The sequence below is a fragment of the Amblyomma maculatum genome, chromosome 1, assembly GCF_055883805.1.
Source record: "Amblyomma maculatum isolate TAMU_Amacu chromosome 1, ASM5588380v1, whole genome shotgun sequence".
In the NCBI taxonomy this organism is placed as follows: Eukaryota; Metazoa; Arthropoda; class Arachnida; order Ixodida; family Ixodidae; genus Amblyomma; species Amblyomma maculatum.
Window position 1 is genome coordinate 286,726,181 of NC_139344.1, and position 19,070 is coordinate 286,745,250.

Here is a 19,070-nt window from a genome sequence, read left to right on the forward strand (position 1 = left end):
TGTCGCAGCAACGCCGGCCTTTTGAAATCCGCCCAACTAGAGTCCCTAGAAGTATTTGCTATGGTGAATTCCAATCACAGAGCAGGAGCACTTCCAGGGGCCGAATTACGGTTCTCGCTCTAAAGTTATAGAGCGTGACGTCAAAATGACGACGCCGTGACGTCTCGGCGAGACGTCAACGCGTGACGAAAATCGGAATCAACCAATGATCGCCAGGGTGCCGCCCCGGGCCGCTTATTTTCACGGACACAAGTTTATTCGCACGTCAAGGAGCAGTTTGCTAACTTTTTTATAAATATAGCGTGTGAATAAATTAACTAAAGTTTTATATTTTCAAGAAGCCGCATTTAAAGTTCAATGTCATAAAAAAAATCAAGAAGCAGCTACAGTTTTGCAATTAAACGCTCTCGTGGGTAGCTTCTTTTGCCGCGAGGGCGCGCTGGCAGAGGTAAACAACATATTGTGACTATAAATTACAAAAAGAGGGAGAAACAGAATGCCAGTGTGAGATTTATCCAATATAAGCGATGGCCCTTTCTCCTATTGGCTTAGTTTTGAGCAGCACAAATACCAATATTTCGCACTTAATAGGCAAACTTTGAAATAAAAAAACGTTATGAAAATATTTATCGTTGTGCCATCACTTAAGGAAGTTTTTAGTGGCATTTCGGGAAACAGAAACCATTTATTGGCGACGTCTGCTTTTGCGCCTTCGCTACTATGGCTTTCGCGGTCTATGTACGCACCTTCAGATGATGATGATAAACAAAGAAACATCGCAGTAACGCCACTCCACGTACCCGAGAAAAACCGACTATCCCGCAACAAGTAGCACACCGGCCCATGATTCTTAGCGCGCCCATGGTGGCTGAAGGACAGCGCCCTCAGCTTTCCCTCTAGTTAGTGTAAGGAACTCTATGGTAAACAAACCGTAAAAATGGCGATTTTCAGTAAAACAGCTGATTCCACGGCTATAGTGCCGGCTTTTGCGCATCGTCTGATGTCAAGGTACTGTGTGATGGTCCTAAATGCGCGGAGAAATCATATAGAAAGCAGTGTAATCGGGGCTTTATTTTTCTTTAGGAAACAGAAACAAAAGAAAGATCGATCGCGGAGCACAGGCAAAATAAACTTATGTCCACACGAACGTCTCACACAAAAATGCTTCAGTTAGAACGAGCACGGGGAAAAGCAACGCGGTTGAGCGTACACTACCAACCTCGCTCGTTTTCATTCGTTTTGCACTGTATGTCGCCTTCGCCTCCGCCTTTTGCTTTGGGCGCACTGCGGATCCCAACCACCCTTCAGCGCCAACTTTGCAGTAGTTGAGTTCAGCCCGCACGCACTTGCTCACCGTCAGTTATGAGAGGCCGACTACCTGCGGAGACGAAATCCTCCGGAGGCAAAAAAAAAAAAAAAAAAGATCGAAGCACGCATGACAGCCGCACCGTCAAGAGCGGTCGACTGCGAGCTCCATCACAGTTTATCGGCGTATTCATCGCACCACCATTCCGCTTTCGCATTTTCAAGTCGAAATAGGCGTCGGAACAACTCGCCGAACAAGTAGAACGCATTCTCACACACCGCCCTTCGTCGTTGCTCGCGCCGGCGTTGCCGCTTCAGCGCCGCAGCCACCACTCACACCACTCCACCGCGGACGCCGCCGCCATTTTCGCTCTATAACTCGCTCTAAAACGTTTTAGACCGTCTCATCGCGCTCTACAAAAATAGTCTAAAACTACGGGCATAATTAGGTGCGCGACGTCATCTGTTTTTTCGCCTCCGCGACGCAATCGCAGCATCCCGTGACGCAACTTTTCAAGATGGCGACGGCGACCAATAGGAGCGGGCGTTTTAGAGCGCTCTCAATTATAGAGCGGTCCGTAATACGGCCCCAGAGCAACGTTTTCTGCTCCTTTCGGAGCAATTGTCTTCCAAACGCAGATCCGGAACACGGATCGCGTCTTCCAAACGCGGAACGGGAGCAATTGCCGAGCAAGGGTCGCTCCAACCGACCGGAAGTTTGCGTGACGTGACTTTCCGACCGACGTTTGCGCATGCGCTAGCTAGCGCATCCATTTCCGGTGGCTCGCCGCGTTGGCTTCTGTTTAGTGTTCCTGTATAGCTAGTGTTCCTGTATACAGGAACACTAGCTTCTGTTCTGGTCTCTGCAACGCGCCGCTCCATAGCAGACGATCAGTATTTGCCGCCGCCATGGATGGTGATTCGCGTCGCGCTCTTGCGCTCGCTTTGCTTGAGGACAGCGAGTCGGAGAGCAGCAGTTCCGACTCATCTGTCGAAGAATCAAGAATCAACTATTTATATGTCCATCGTCCGTGTAAACTCAAAGCCGCGCACGTTACAGCTCGGCTCTGGAAGACTGCAAACATTCGGTACGTGAACCGAAGTTTTCTTCCATATTAAAGAAAGTGCTGAAGGAGTCTTACCGTGTGTGTCCGCGCTCGGCTCTTCGAGCAAGAAGGATATAATTGCGTAAACGGCTGGTGTAACCTTCATATCAAAGGGAAGAAAGGTTGCAGGCTTGCAAAGCAGACGACGCGAGCGCACGAAAAGCGCGGGCAAGTGCAAGGAATGATGGGTACTTTCTCCGTCTCCGCTTGCTCGCGAGCGTGCTCTCCGCTGGATTGAGGCGTTCTGTGATGGAGCGTGCGCGCTGCTCCAGTTCTGCGATTGGAATTCGCCACTAGTCTGCCGTCCGAGCGGTGTTCCCTATGGAACCGGTTGGCCGCTTCCCGGATGAAAGCTCAGGGGGCGCTGTACGCATTCGGAGCGTGGTGCTGTGGCGGTTGTGCCGTACTGCGAATCTGCGCCGCGCTGCTCCGTTGGTGCCGCGACAAGGCTCGTGCACCACGTGCACTTTTTTTCGCTCGCGAGCCGAAATGCGCGCAAATTAGCTAGCACGTGTGCAAGTGTGCCTTTTTTATGGATATGTGATCGCGTCATGTCCAGAAAACGGGGTAAGCGTGATATAGCACGTGTTTCTTGCCCGGGTGCAAGACCGGGTAGCGCTCGTGCAAGGTGAAATGTCTCTCTTCAGGACACCGAAAGACGCAGGGAAGAGGCAAGAGTGGGAGCGCAACATCAAGCGCGGCTGCAAAGGTAATAACATTGTTTATTGTCTGAGCTAGGGCATAAAGGAATATGCAAAACGAAAATTAAAAGGCGTAGTAAATGAAAGAAAATAGACTGGCTGTGTTCTAATAAAATTCAAGAGAGAACGATGATAAGGCCCTTGCGTGCAAGCAATGTACGAAGATGGGTTGCTCGGTGAAAGGCCCACTGCCGTCAGGTGCCGATATATTGTCGGCTTCAGTGGCGGGCAAACCCACAAGTGGTGAATATCTTCCTCATTATTTTGTGAGTTGCAGACGGGAAATCCTGGACGTTGATATAAATATCGGTATATATAAATATCGGATGATCCGGATCGGGGTTGCCCTCACATTACTGTTACACGAATAAGCTAGTGTCGACGTTTGTGAGCGACACTTCAAACCCTGCTTTATTGAGCGAAGTTTTAAGACAGGTAAAGGTAATTGAGATTCCACGGGATGTTACGCAACTCACGAAGGATGCCATCTCAACGCTGTTTCCTGACACTCCAAAATACTTGTTCAAACCCCTGCCTCTCAAGAGAAAGGAGCGCAACTTGTACGAGCAAAAACAGTCAGCAGGGAGACCTGCAGAGAAAGAAAAAAAGTGCACTGATCCTGAAGCATCAGTGGAGCCAGTTGAAGAATACAGCGGTGGTGGATCGTGTGACGTGAGCCTGCTCCAGGAATGCAGAAAGCTGCATGCCACCGCCACTGGGGACAAATGTCGATCTTTCTGATGTTGAACAATGAACATTCGCATAGTGCCACTCAAGCGAGGACGAATCTCCGGAGGCAATTGCCATCGGCGAGTTCTGTTCCATCGCAGTGGTGAAGCTGCCATGAATGCTGCTGTGTGCATTCGAGGAAACAAAGTCAAGGAGATAGCTGCAAAGTCGACAGAAGAGGTAATTAATCTTATTCAGGACATTGCGAAACTCAGCTTGTGTCCTGGCAGCGGATTGACGCCTATTACCAAGACCTTTCCCACCTACAATGGGCGTTGCTTAATTTGCGACGAACTGTACCATTATTTCTGATGTAACATGCATATAGCCTGCAAATACTTGCGAAAGTTAACTCAGAACACCCTGTCAATAAGAAGGAAAAATTAAGAAACAGACTTCTATGTATCGAGCAGTAATTGTCGTACGAAGGACAAGGTAGCAAAGCTGGTAAAAGCTCTCGGTGAAATGAAAAATGAAAATGAACACCTTGAAGGACAGAGTTTGAAAGGAGTGTTAGTGCCCTTCCTCTCAACTAACAGCTGGCTGTTAAAATATGTTTTAGAGGTTGCAAAACGGAAGTCAACAAAAGTGATGGCATATTCTGATGAGTGGCTACTAGGCTTCCTAAGTACCAAAGAATGCCTATCAGCTGTTTGCCTGAAGCGCGGTGCCATTTGAAGGGCTCGGGTTCCCATCTTGCGTGCTTTAATTGTGCATACATCCGAAAGTTTCTAGTTCTACATACGTGTTATAACTTAGCTAAACGTCCGAAGAAGTTAAGATGAAACTATAGCGTGAATGAAAACGCCGGCGACAGCGCTCTGTTGCTCGTACACATGGTCCTTGGAGTCTAGAATGTGCGTCTAGTATAGTTCTTAATGCAAGCGCAATTGTTTGCACAAAATCCTCAGAAGTCTTCATTACAAGACGGCACGGCGGTAGCTTCAGCAGGATAATAGGGTATAAAAAGCAGCTTCGTTTCTACATCGGCTCAGGGGCATGCGCGCAAAACTTCGCTCACGAAAAAAAAAAAAGTCGCATCCGTGGTTATGCCAACAACTCGGCTGCGAGTTCAATATTACGACTAAACTGAAATCAAAGACTAAAGAGCGGCATCGCATGTACAAGGCACCTGACAATGAGCATGCAGCGAATGCATTTCGAAGCGCACGGGCGCGCGCGTCGTCTGCTTTGTCAGCAGTGGCGCACTCCGGTTCACCGCAGCGCCACCGCGGCGATCATTCAGCGGCAGCCCCCGCCGCGGCCGGCGGACGACAGACTAGCAATATTTCTAGCATAGAGTTAATACAGAGACTCCTAGGGACCCTAGCCCAACGGCAACAAGCTGGTGCTTTTTTCGCTATGTCGCTGTCACGTGCTTAAGTGCAGCAAAAGAGTACGGGAGTACGGTACCTGACAGTGATCACGACCGGCTTGCGTGGTTGTGATGGGCCAACAGGAATTGTGGTCAAATCTTGGGAAGCTTCGCCAAACATTGTATGCCGTATCTGGCAACGAGGTCGATGCAGCTGGCCTCCACTATTCAGATGTTGTCAAGGTGGGTGTTCATTTTACGTTATTTTAATTCGACAGCGTTAAGGACAGTGAAACCGGAAGTAAAAAAGTTCTCTGTTTCTTGACAGGTATTTTGTATGCACTTTCTCGCATTTCTGCGCAGTACGAAACCAGCGAGCAAGCTGTTTTGCTTGTATTGTGAAATTGTTTTATGAAAGCCATAATGACGCATTTAGCATCGCCAATCTTTACCTTTTTATGTTTGTGAGTTTCATCGACATAAAATTGCCTAATACGGCGTCTTTGTAGTAGCCACTTTTGTGGAATGCGGGAGTCCGAAGTTGTAGCCCTCCCCCTTGAAAAAAAAAAAAAAAAAAAAAAGTGATCAGTGCAAGAAATCAGGTGGGGGAGGGGCTCAGTCCCCACAAAGAGAGCACTTCAAGGAAGGGACGAGACGGGGCGGTGAGAAGTGGTCCACTTGAAGCAAGTGGGAATTCAAATAGTGCACTGGAAAGTGACTGGAAATTAAAATGGCCACCTGAAAGCTAGTGGGTACAATTTGAGAGCGGATGGTCTCACCGAAGTGCACTTGTGACATATTTACGTGAACATTTGCATTTCCACGAGTAGGGCAGAACATGGTCCTTAACAATAAGAGCTGTTGGTAAAATTATATTCACTATTTCTTTAAACACACAGAAATGCATAAAATAACACAAATAACATGAAATAACACGGGAAATGCATGGAATAACTTCACTCAATAGGTAAGCATCACTGGTGCCAGCATGAGTGTCTTATATATTATGTGGAGAAAAAGTGTGTTCACTGGATTGATACATTACCCTCTCATGCATACGGGCCTCATATGAGGACACATATTTATCCGGTCATAAAAATTTTTCACTTGCTGGGAGCATGCCTCATATTTCACAGATGACACTAGCCTTCAATGTTTTTTGAAATGCCAGGTTGTAAAGGGGGGGGGGGGGGGGGGTTAGGCTTGTTTGAGGCAATCGAATGTTCCTAAGAAATAAATAGTTCGAGAGGCAGTGGCTATGTCAGAGTATAAAAAAATATATGTGCAAAGTACAACTCTTATTTAATGTCAGCCAGCTTTATTGTTGTTCTTTTTCTTGGAAACAAACATTGGGTCCTCAAATGGGGACATAATGCATGAAAAGCGTAGCCTCATTTATAGTCCCACCTAACAAAAACTCGCAGAATTCCAGGGCTGGGGTTAAAAGTGCTTGTATTTTCCTAGGTGCTTTCCATGCTTTGTGCAGGCTATCTTGGTAGCAATTTGGTTGTATTAAGTGTTGCACTTCCATTGACCGTGGAAAAAAAAATGGCAGTTTTCCAAAATGTCTTCAAAGCCAGCAGTGTCCAAGAAAAAACATCGATGCTCGTTTGGACCTTTAATTTGGCTCCGATGACGATTCTGAAGTGAATGATTAGGTCCGTTCGATTTAGCTTGAACTGCATGAACTAGTTCGTGGCAGTTCAGAAAAAGTGCCGCACTCATGCAGCGCCAGTTCAGCAGTGCAGGCATAGCGTGGCACTAGTGCCAAACTGAAATGAATGCTGAAGTGCAGGTAGAGCAGGTTCTGCTAGTCTTGGCGCTTCGCCAGCTGCATGTCGACTTTTGCTCACCGATTGATCCTGCCAGGTGAAAGTGTTTTGAAGGGTGTACAGGCTGGTTGATATGATGGAAAGCGCTATGGATTGCGGCGCATCATCTGCAGCCATCGTTCAAACAGTTATTGAGCTGATGGACTCGGTGAAGTCGAGGAGTTGACGATGTTGTCACAATTCTAGTGCTGAAGCTAACTAGGTTGCAACGCAATAGAATTCCTAAATTATGTGAAGAAGTCGTGAGTCTACTGCACGCATAGCCGTTCTCTTGCCAAACACTGCTTCCATCTTCATTGACGATCGGCGTCAGCATGTTGCCGTCGTTTGCTGCCATGGCTGTTGCGCTTCTGCACGACCAGCACTACCTCCCAACACTGTGTAGGATCGGCCTGAACTAGCCCTGCACGATGTCTGCACTTGTTTAAAACGAACGCCGTAGTTTAGTGGGCGCCACGTTGCGCTGCCAAAATGAATGGCCGAGTGCGGCATTACATGAACTAGATCAGGTAGTGCAGGTAAATCGAACGGACCTATTGGTAGAGAGATCTTTGCATTTAAGCAGCTAAGAGGATGAAGGTGATGACAGCGAGTTTTACATGCTAAAGGTGCTTCATTAAATTCTGGCCTAAGGGCTGCCTCGAGAGCTTATACTGCGACAAAGGACAGCACATAGTCGATTGCCAATGAAGACGACTATGCAGGGAAGCCTGCTGGGTTTATTGGTGAGCACAGGGTCAACGTGCACGACACACCGATTGACTACTTCCTTGCTGTAATTCCTGAGTCTCTACTTTAGAATATTTCTTTACAAACAAGCTTGTGTGCAGTTGAAAAAGGCAACAGGAACAAGAGCAGTGATGGATGTCACCCGGCCACACTCTGTGGAAGTTTACAACAAAAGTATGGGGGTGTGTCGACATATACATTCCTTGATTGCAACGTACAGAAATAACGTCCGGAACAAGAGAGGTTACATAAGAATGCTCTTCCACCTACTAAATGCGGTAATTGTGAACGTCTCGACAGTATGAAGATGCAACAAAGGCAAGGAACACTTTATGAACCAACTAGAGTTGTGAGTTCACATTTCCAAGGAGCTCATAAACTGCTTTGAGCCTTTGGTTGGAACAGCACAGAGCTTGATGCGACCAGACTGCTCATCCAATGAGCCTGCGCCAGCTTCTGTATAGAAAAGCATTTACAAAACAAGAGTACTCAGGAGTAAGCCAACTGTTGTCGAAGTCCTGCTTGCCGTAGCAAGACAAGGTACCTCTGCAGTTGGTGCAACGTCCCTCTCAGTACCAAGTGCTTCCACAGCGCATGAGCAGAGTGTGCAATGCCCATCATCAACCTTTCACATTAAATTGTTTGTTATGCTGTTCTGGCATCAGTGTCCTGTATTTTTGAGAGTATTAGAATTTTGTTTTGTACTCAAGCTGATTGTCTCGACCACTTTAGTGCATGGTGTGCTCATATGGGGACACATTGAAATGATAGTGAAGTTGTTGATTGCTTCAAATAAATGTTTTTCCTGATCTTTGTGGCCTAGAGAGATATTTTTGGGCAGGAAATTTTTTTTTTATCCACTGTGTTTAATTCATGCATGAGAGGGTTAAGTTGATGATATTATTAACTGGTTTCTTGTGCATGATCTATGTGTGTCTGCTTGACTTCCTTGAAAGCATATCCAATTCTGTTTCAGTTTTTATTTTTGAACTGGGAAGTGCCCTGTTGAATAGCCCATTTCAAGTGGTCCCAGTTTCAAAATTTCCACATGGGACATTTCTGGTGTCCCTGGTTAAAGTAGGCGTCATCCTGAGTCTGTCTTCTGCCGGTTGCAAATATTTTGCTGGTATTCTGTCCAGATCGGAACAACATGACTGTTGCTAGGGTTTCATCCAATGGAGCATTTACTGGCACCACTACAGTCCTCACCAGATCCCCCATTCCTTTTGGTACCGAAATCTGTGGTTCGATTGCAAATACATGCCACCGCAGCATTACAGGGCCTGTTCATAATATGTGCGAAAATGCGTGGTCGCTCTCTTCAAAGCGGCATTGAACCTGATCCGGCCATGCATTGAAGTAAAGTGCTGGCCGTGGGAAGCATTACCTTTAGGACCATCTGTGCTTGCTCTACTTTGCTTTGATATGTGGCCCCATTGAATGCAGTGGTGCTTTGAAAAGAATAACCACTTGCTCGTGTATTTGCATATATTCTCGATGGCCTCTATGTGTACTAGTACTATTGTATATTGCTGGGTGGCCTTGTTTTCATACCAATTACACCTTAAGCAACAACTCCAGCAGGTATTTTGTCGAGACTGAATTTTAGCCGCAGCATATTTTTAATGTGGTAAAGGGTCAATTAGCCGAAGATGGCACACGTCGACCTCATAGTAGTGTTTTTCTCCTGGTACTGTGCTTACATCCAGGTTCTAATGGACGATCGCCAAGATGAAGTCGGTCAGCTAACGATGTTGGTCATGCTTCAGGAGGCAGGAAGCTACTATCAGTCAGGAAAAATGTAAGTCACAACTCAGACTTGGGCTTTGCGTAAAAACTATGCACATTGTGGCCTTTCAGTGTGTATGACGCAGTGGAGTCATTGAAAAGTGTGTTTGGTGCCCTGAAAAGAACAACCAGGTACAGTGCTCAAAGCCAGACGTTAGTCACCATGACGACGATTATCCTCAGCTATGAACCCGTGGTAAGCAAGGTGCATGGGATTCGTCTTTCGCTATTGTTTTGCCATGTAGCTAATTTCTCTTTTCTTTTTCTAGGATTACGCTCAATTGTATGAGCTCATTGAGCTTCTTGTCGAAAATGTTATTCAAGTGAAGCGCAACCATCCTCTGGTTCGAGCTGCCAGCTGCAGCTGTTTGAGAGAAATTGAGCTTTTCTATCCGGTAAATAGTCGCACTTTTCGTGCTCTGTCTTTTGTTTGATGGCTTGATGTACGAACTCTCATCATTCTAACCTGATTGACTTAAAACTTTAGTGTCTATTATAGGTGAAACAACATGTGCACAGGACAGGCTGTCTTCTTGCTATTTTACCAAGAATTGGTTGACAATGGGTTGCATATCCCATTTTCTGATCCTATTACTACTAGCTTATAGAGTTGTGCGAATAGCACTTTTTTGAGATGAAATGCAAATACAGTCAATCCCAGATATATACAACTCAGATATATCGAATTTTTCCTCGCATCGAACTCTCTCTTGAAAATTCTTTTCAATAGTATAACAGCATTGTTTGCATTTATCCAACTCCTGTTCAGCAGACATTCGATATGCTGAACCGCGTGCCGTGCCCCTGCCAGGGGTGCTTCACCTGGCAGCTCTCCGACGATTCCTTTTCGTGCATCGAGGCGAGTCTCATGACACTTGCTGGCTGCGCTAGCGCTGTAAAACCATGGGACGAGGTGAATCTTGGGTCCACTTTAAAGTGGCCTTCGGTATGGCGGGCCCTTTATTTTTTTTATCCCAACAATGCTAGCTCCCTGTTCGGTGCGCCGCTTGTCATGCGGTGAAGTCAGAATAGCTGGCCTGCTTTGCCACTGAAGGTGACGTGGAAATCAACTGTTTTTTAATTTTAATTTAGTTATTATTGCACTTGCAGGTGCCACTACCAGAATTAGACCGCTTTTGATATGTGATGGCTTTTCCCAGTGCACCGTTCACTACAGCTTTGATGCCAGCCCCAAGTCCAATGGCACTTGTGCCACGCAATGCGAAACACGAGCAAATTCCAGTCTGTTCAGGTGCACCCAGGGTGCTCTTCTTTTCATCCTGGTGGGAGATGATGTGCGCTCGCGCCTCACAGGTTGCCGCACCCACAGCAAGTGGTTTGCTGCCAGTATGCTGGCAGCATGTTCACCCATGCATACTAGCATGAGTGCAGCATATTCACACTTCTGGGTTAGAGAGAGGCTCACCTGTTAGCATGTTTTATATAAATACCGAATTTGATATATTGAACTGCTTCATGATTCCCTACAAGTTCGATGTATCCAGCATCGACTGTAGTCTACCTTTGGTACGTAATTTAATGTGAACATTCAGCTAAAAGCCTAATCGAATGTTGAAAGAACTGAATTGAATATTAATCGAATATTCATGCAATTGTTCGTCACTTGTGTGGCTATTGTGAAACTACGAAGAGCTATGTAGAATTAAAACTTTAGCGGTTGAAAGATGTGGCAGAGATCTCCACCATGAACCACACATTTCAAAGTCGGTATGCACCATAGAAAACTACCTTTTGCTACTCGGCTTAGGCGTGTGTGCTGTGTGATGTCAGTGCTTATTAAAGAACACCAGGTGGTTGAAAATTTCCAAGTCCTCTACTAAGGCGTCTCTCATTGCCTGAGTTGCTTTGGGACGTTAAACTTCACGAACCGAACCTTTTTCTACTGGTGATGATGCCGAGCTAACACCACATCTCTATTGATAAGAAAGACGAGCGTTATGAACCCATATCCTTCAATATCAACCATGGAAGCACAGTGTCTGGTGGAACCTGCTGCATTGCTCAGTTTTGGAGGCCAAATGTTTCAGCAAAATGAATGCCGCCACAAGAATGAACTGCGTTGCTGCGCTGAATGCAGAGACCAATGGCTGCAGTATGCTATGCAACGTCGAAATGGGCCATGTTTTCGAAACTGCTGTCAAAGAAAACTACAATGTGCCCAGTTAGGGCTTTGTGTCTATAATTTGGAAACTATTTGATAGCTTGACATCATATTACATTTGTTCCGAATAATTTTTATTATGCATTTCGATTCACTCAGCAAACTGAATAGGGGGATATTTAATTCATAATAATTCCGGGTATTCACACGCTGTGTTTGCGTGAACCAATTGTTCAAGTATCAATGCCATGGAAGCATTTATATGTGTTCCTGCAGGTGCTGGTGATAAATAAAATGAAGCGATGGTACCAAATGTTCTCCTGTGTCGTCTTAGAATCAGAATAATTTGTTATGGCAGGCCAGTAGCTTGCTAATGCAGGAAAAGGTGGTCATTGAACCATTTTGCTTCATAATGATGCTGATGGCAGGTAATTGCCAGCTTTCCAGTTTTTAAAGGATAATGGACAGCTGGTTTTACACGCATGTTTCTTCTTCATAATGATGCCTAAGACATTAGAATATATAAATTCCCACGGGCTAAACCGGTGAATTTGTATTTGAATTTCTTCGTGATGCTGTTTCATTCAATCAATCAGGCAATTGCTGCGACATGTAACAAGCATTTATGTCTCGTGAAACATGAAAAAATTGCCATATAATCACTGACGCCTAGTTTGATTTATTACAGTGTTTATTGAGACAGTCTGCTTTGAGACAGGATCACAGTCTGCTAGGATGACAACAAATGGTGCACCAGCAATTGTTTTTCATGTTTCACATAACCTCAACACTTCTTACATGCCACAACCATTATTTAGCTGACGAAACCGAGACAGCATCAAGAGGAATTTATATGATAAATTTAATTTAACAGTCGTAATTGACTGCTGCATGGTTGTTTATGTATTCTAATATTTATTGTGCACCATTATAGACAAGAAAAAATGAAATTAATGAGCAGCAGTGCCTGTGAAAGACTGGCCCTGTTTGTGCTTTGATGCAGTAATTGTTTATTGGCTCTTGATGCCCCTCTCTTTTTTAGGGTTCTTTAATGAAGCAGCTGGAACAGCTATGGGCAACATTTGGAAAAGACTACACCTGGGCATGCCAGTCTCTGGCGTTACTGCTGGCACTTGGGGGAGCTGGGCTCAGCACACCGATGGTACTGTGTTCAACTAGCAATGCCTAGTTGCTGTCAAATTTCATAAAGCATGCATTCTCTATAACTTATCATAGCCTCCTATATTTTCCATACCTGGTCATTTGCTCCGGCAGGGCCAATCGACATTGTTACCTAAAACTTCTGGTTGCGAGCATGGCTTCACAAGGCGCGGCAAAAGTTCGCCACAGTTAAGCAATTTTTCATAACGAGACGCTCACATTGCAAGACTGCCATTTCATGCGCTTCTACCTACATGGCGATCTGCACTTGCCATTCTTGCCATGCGATGCGTGCACCTCGTTGCAGAGAAGCACCTCATTCTTTCATAGTGGTGAGCACTTAGTTTTGTCGCTCGACGCTAAGTGGCACACTCTGACCTCTCACCCACCCACAGATGTGGTTCCTAATTCTAATTCTACCTAATTCCTGCCTAACTCTCAGTGGAGAAGGATGAAAAGTAAGAAGCGGCAAAAAACCACGTACTTGCTTGGAATTAGGTGTTCAAGAAAGTAAAACGTGTATTTGAATGCTGCAGTGTTTTATTGCTGACACAGGTCACGAGATCTTAGTGCGTGTGCCGTTTCTCCATAGGCACGCCAGCAGGATTAGTGGAAAGTAGAGTTATCTCACCGCTATCTCATCGCAGCATGGGTGTGCCATTGTAGCACTATTCTTTCTTCCGCTGTGACATTGAACATGACATTCGGCATCCTTTGATATGGACGCCTATGACTGGGCATGGATAATATAGGAGGCCATGGGCTTACCAAGGAAATTTTCTCTCAGTGATCCAGTCTTTTTGAGAGTAATGGGCATGTGTGGAAGTTAAGAACAAAGCCAACAGCTTTGATTCCAGTTTCAAATAATCCTGAAGTGAAAAGCTAGCTGTTATATTCGGGGTGTGGGAGCCCAATGTGCGAGGAACTTCTCAACTCAGTTGCTGGGTAGAGAGGAGAAGAGACAAAAGCGATCAAGCTTGTTAACGTTGGCTTCCGGTGCCTTGCTTGCGCACACGGTTTGAGAAATGATCATCTTACATGGAACCGTACAGCTCAGGTTTCCTAGCCTGCACATCGCGGGCAGGACCCTGCTGTTCCTTCTCAGACTGGGTCACCATATTGGTTGGGTGGACGATGTTCATGTTGGGGCTTGGCGGAGCTGTTTAGCCTTGCCCGTACCTGCTTGGTTGGTCGTTGCAGAGTTGCATTGTGCACTCGTCCGGGCCGCAGCTTCTCCATGTTGGGAGCGGGGCGTTTGTATGCAGATTGTGTGCAGGTGGAGTTCCGGCTGGTAGTATAATCATTTACGAAGCTGCCACAGGGCACTGTCATTCACTTGCTGTAGGTCCGGTTGTCTGATTGTCTGGGTGCGGATCTTCCGTAGGGTAGGCTTCAGCACCTGGCTTTGTGTTCAAGGTACTGACGAACCTTCTTGTTTTTTTGTCTTGATTAGTCATGATCGATGTCAGTTTCTTCAATGCGGTTCCTTCAAACCTTCAATACAAGCAGGACTTCCTGTGAAGTTGTGGAAAAAGACCGATTGTCTTATGGCCACTCTTCTCGTAACGCTGTCATCAGAGGTCACCTTTTCAGCAGTTCGTGGCTGAATGTGTGTGAGTGCCTTCGAGAGTTTGCGTCCGAACATTAGTGAGGCTGGTGTTCTGCCCGTTGTTACTGAAACAGTTGTGTGCTGCTTGAGCAGAAACTGAGCCAGTCTGCACACAAATGTTCCAGACTGATCCTCGGCCAGTGCTTGTTTAGTCTCGAAGACCATTCTTTCTGCTTGCCTATTGATGGTTGGAGGATAGGGAGTACTCATAATGTGCGTTACTTCATTCTTCGATAGGAAATTTTTCATTTCCGTTGAAACAAAGGATGAGTCATTATTGGTCACCAGCCTTTCAGGAATACCGACGGTCAGGAACAGGTTACACAGTCCATCAGTATATTTCGCATGCAGTACAATTGATCTACTACTTGCCGTACGCGCCAACAATTAGCAGCATGCTTCCCGCTGTGGGGCTAGCAAGGTCGTCATGGCTAGTATGCCATGGAGCTGTCGCATGCTTCCAATCGGGAGGTGGTGCTTCAGGCGGCATTCTTTGATGCTGGCAGCACAAACTGTACAGATTTTTACCAGCCTCTCTCTGTCGTTGACACTGGGCCACCAAAAATATTCTCGAGTGCATGCTTTCATGGTCACTATGCCCCTGTGACTGTGTGTGCCAAATCGAGTGGTCCTTTTTTTGCTTTAGCCAGATGACCAATCTGGTACCTCGAATAAGACAAGCTTCTTGTAGCGACAGCTCAGGTCCAAGTTTTGAGAAAGTAGAAAATTTCTGCCTGGTCAACCTGTGCATATTTCCACTTGATACTGGCCTTATTATGTGGGATTGAAATAGGTCTTTTCTGGTCATTTTTGCGAGTTGATGGGGAGGAAGTTTGAGGCTTGGTTTGGAAGCCAGCTCGAGTACATCTCTAGGGGGATATGGCTCATCTACTTGGGTGGCTAGTGGCAGTCTGCTAAGTGCGTCGGCATTTTGGTGCAGGTGTCCAGGTCTGTACACCAAATCATAATCATACTTGGCCAACTTTAGAATCCATCGGGTCGTCCTTGGCGACAGGACCTGAAGTAACTGCCTTTTTTCTCCCATGATGCCCAGGAGCAGTTGGTGATCCATTAATATGATCACGTGCCGGCCAGTGATGTATTGCTGAAAATGTCTCACAGCCAAAAATTACTGCGAGACCTTCCCTGTCTATATGAGAGTAGCTTTTTTTGCTGCAGCTCCTAAAGTTTGCGACTGAATGCAATTGGGGTGTTTCTGCTAAACACACCTTTTTTTCCTGGGCAAGAATCGCACCAACGCCATATGGTGACGCATCTATATATAGGGCAGGCTTCGTCTTTTCATAATGCACAAGCACTGTGAAAAAGTGAATCATTTGCTTGAGTGCATCGAAAGCGGTCTGGTGCTTTTGCTCCCACATTCAGGGTATATTTTTCCTCAGAAGCTTGTATAGCTCTGTGGCAACCGTAGCTCTGTTTTCTAGAAAATGGTCATAAAATGCCAGAAGCCCTAGGAAAGCCTGCAGAAAAGTCTTTACCGGTTGGCTTAGGGACATGAAAGATTGCCTGGACCTTTTTGTTGGTCGTACGGACGCCTTATGCATCAATCTAGTGTCTGGGAAACTCGACTGACTGGGTGCCAAAGCAACATTTCTCTTGTTTGAGATGTAGACATTCCTCGCTTAGCCTCAACAAGACTTTGAATAGGCATTGCACATGCTCTGTAGTGTCCTTTCCTCCGACATTAATATCATCAAGGTAAATACCCATCTCAGCAATTCCTGCCAGTGTTGTCTCCATCGTGTGCTAGAAGATGGCTGGTGGACGTTCCGAAAGGAAGCCTTTTCACTTGGAACACTCCTTTGGTGGTGTTGACAGTGAGCAATGCAGCTATCTCATCGTCGACCTTTAGCTGCTGGTAAGCCTAGTAGGGATCGAGCATTGAGAACATACTGCACAACTTTGCAAATACTATATGGGGATATGCTGTCTTACTTGGCCACTGCGTTAACGGTGTTCCTGTAGCTGCTACCAAATAAACACGAAATGTTTAGTCTTTCTTGCGCACCCACACTAAAGGTGTGGCCATTTCAGTATGTTGTGTCAGTTCGCTTTTAGAGAGCCGAGCTCTTCCTTCATTGGCTCATGATAGGCAAAGTGCACTGGACCTGCCTTACAGAACTTGTGTGTCGCACCTTCTTCCAAGCGCAAATGAACCAAGGGCCTTTTGTAGCCATCTATGACTTGCTTAATACATTGGGATGGCGTGCAGTAACCGCTTGCAGCTCTGGTCTTGACTCTGCGACCGGATTAATTTTGTGCATGCGCAAGTGCAGTTTGGAAAACCAGTCGCGTCCTAGCAAGCTGCAGCCAGTTCTTTTCATTACCAGCAGAGGTAGCATTCAGTCCTTTGACTGGAACTTGTGCTGATCCATGCCTCTCCCGACCAAGTTGCCAAGTCGAAAGGTTCTCTTTTTAGCTTTGTGGCATTTGTTGGCCATGTTTGGTAGTACGTAGCCTCACTGATTAGAGAACCTGCGGCACCCATATCAACTTCGAATTTTAGAGACCCCTCTCAATATTAATGTCAATAAGGAATTTTGGGCAGGTTTTTTGCTCACTCACTGTGTCAAGGTCATAGCACGATCGCTGTGTGGAGTGGTGTTGCTCGTGAACTGAGCATTCCCACTGTGCGTTCCTTGCTTAATGTTGGGCCTCCCTTCCTTGGTTTTCTTCTTTCGGGTGATGCAAATATAGCTGTGGCTATTCTTGGAGCAAAAACAGTGTTGCGCCGTCCTGAACTTGGAGGTATGGACCTCGTGTCAGCAATCACATCGATAACAGTGTCGTTGCTGTGGTGATTTCTTGTATTCTTTTTTTGGGTTGGGAAGTCTTGTGCACATCTGTGGAGCTCGTTGCCCCCTTGAGTCTTTGCTGCTGCCTTGTTACACTTTCTGATGATAGGGCCAAGTCAAAACCACGTTGAAATGTTGTCTTTCTCCACAAACAGTCTCTATTGGTGATGTTCATTGCGGATGCTGCAGACAAATCTCTTACGAAGCATGTCTTGGGGCAGCATGATGGGATTCTTTAGAATGGCCATGTGACATTCTGCCGGAGAAATTGATGTTGCAAACGATGTCATTAGCATTCTCTGAGGGCTGTAATGTTGCTGCTGATTGATTGCTCAGGCAGTTCGTCATTTTGTTGAAAGATGTACTGGCTGTACAGCTCAGGGGGTCTAGAATAAAAGTGCTTCTGGAGAAGTGCGGCTAAGTCTTCGTAGCTGACTTCTCCAGAAGTCTTGGTGCAACCAGCGTGCAGGCAGTCTCGCAGGTGTCCGCTCCGCATAGCATCGAGAGAAACTTACATTTATTTGCTTTGTTGGAGACATCTTTTGCCCCGAAGTAGAAGGTGAGGCGCTGAATCCATGATGACCAATTCTTGCCGCTAAAAGGCTTGATGGCGTCGTGTATTCCTCCACTAGCCATGGTGCGACCTCGAACTGCACTCGTTCTAAATACTACGACTTGTTGCCAGTGTTATATTCAGGGCGTGGGAGCTCCATGAGCGAGGAACTTCTCAACACGGTCGCAGAGTAGAGACTAGAGTTTATAGCAACTTTTGCAAAAGAGGGATAGAGAGAGATAAACACGAGCAAGCTTGGTAGCGGCGGCTTCTGGTGCCTTGGGTGTGCACACTGCCTGAGGAATGGCCATCTTTCATGGAACTGTATGGCTGTGGTTTTCTAGCTCAAGCATTGCACGCATGCCAAGACCCCTCCCTGCTTGTCTCCCCGATGTGGCCGGCTCGCAAGCGCGAAGGAGATGCTGCTGGAGCGGCCATGTGTCAGCCAGGAGGCAGGCAGCGATTAGTGTACTCAGTACAAGTGAAGTGTGATGAAATTTATACTGCCCTTCTGACTTATTGATAAAATTTTCTTACTCATCTATTTTATTTATGTTATCCTGTGTTGGGGGGGCTTTTTTTTTTTTTTATTACTTGCGAAATGAAAAGCACGCTGTGTAAATTTTTGTACAAGTGACAGGATAAACATTCCTAAGAGCAACCAAAGATTCCTCTTCATTTGTTTGATAATTATTTGAGAACAGGTATTATACTTTTTGTTTTTAGTGATGATGACTCCAAATTTGCATGGCATGTTTTCTTGTTTGATGTGGCGGGCGAATAGCTTGTGACATCCGGTTCAGTTCAGGTTACTTGAGGCACCAGGAATGACAAAATTATGAAGCAGGCATAGTATTCTCTTTGTGTATGCCTTATGGGACTTAAATTAAACTTTGATGTCACAGCCACAATGTAACTAAAACAACACGAGAATACAAATTCATCTATATCTTATTGTTGCTTATGGGTGTGGGCAAAATTGCACGTGGCTATTTAGGTTTTCCGATGTCTTGCGCATCTTTACAGGAATAGATTGCATGTCCTAAATTTGGTGTCTGTGCTCATGTACTGTTGGCCACAAAAGTTTGCGGGATGGCGGAGGAAAACAAAACTGCGTTGCTGCGCCATCTGCCACCATAGAGCTCCATGTCATGGCTAATGGAACTTGCACATTTTGCGCATGCTTGTCTGTTCCTCACTTTTAAGAATGTCTTGTTGCTCACTTCCTTGTGATATGCTTTTGACACTTGTGGCAACCATTGAGGAGCCGCGTGACCATCGCTGCAAGCCGGCTTTGGCTGGTG

The 19,070-nt window shown here is 45.9% G+C and overlaps 1 protein-coding gene across 4 annotated transcripts in view; it reads left to right on the forward strand.

Annotated features, from left to right (window-relative positions):
- Positions 1-2,889: 2,889 nt before the first annotated feature.
- The window catches only part of LOC146206757 (uncharacterized), an 84,174-nt gene continuing 67,993 nt past the window's right edge, over positions 2,890-19,070 (forward strand). The window contains exons 1-6 of one of the 4 annotated variants that reach the window (XM_084591561.1): positions 2,890-2,978; positions 3,059-3,120; positions 9,427-9,518; positions 9,578-9,701; positions 9,775-9,900; positions 12,670-12,789. In XM_084591561.1, the coding sequence (XP_084447687.1) occupies positions 2,963-2,978; positions 3,059-3,120; positions 9,427-9,518; positions 9,578-9,701; positions 9,775-9,900; positions 12,670-12,789 (540 nt within the window). In that variant the 5' untranslated portion in view covers positions 2,890-2,962. Of the gene's footprint in view, positions 2,979-3,058; positions 3,121-5,107; positions 5,400-9,426; positions 9,519-9,577; positions 9,702-9,774; positions 9,901-12,669; positions 12,790-19,070 lie in introns of those variants that run through there. The other 3 variants (XM_084591563.1, XM_084591560.1, XM_084591564.1) reach the window with 3 other exon arrangements.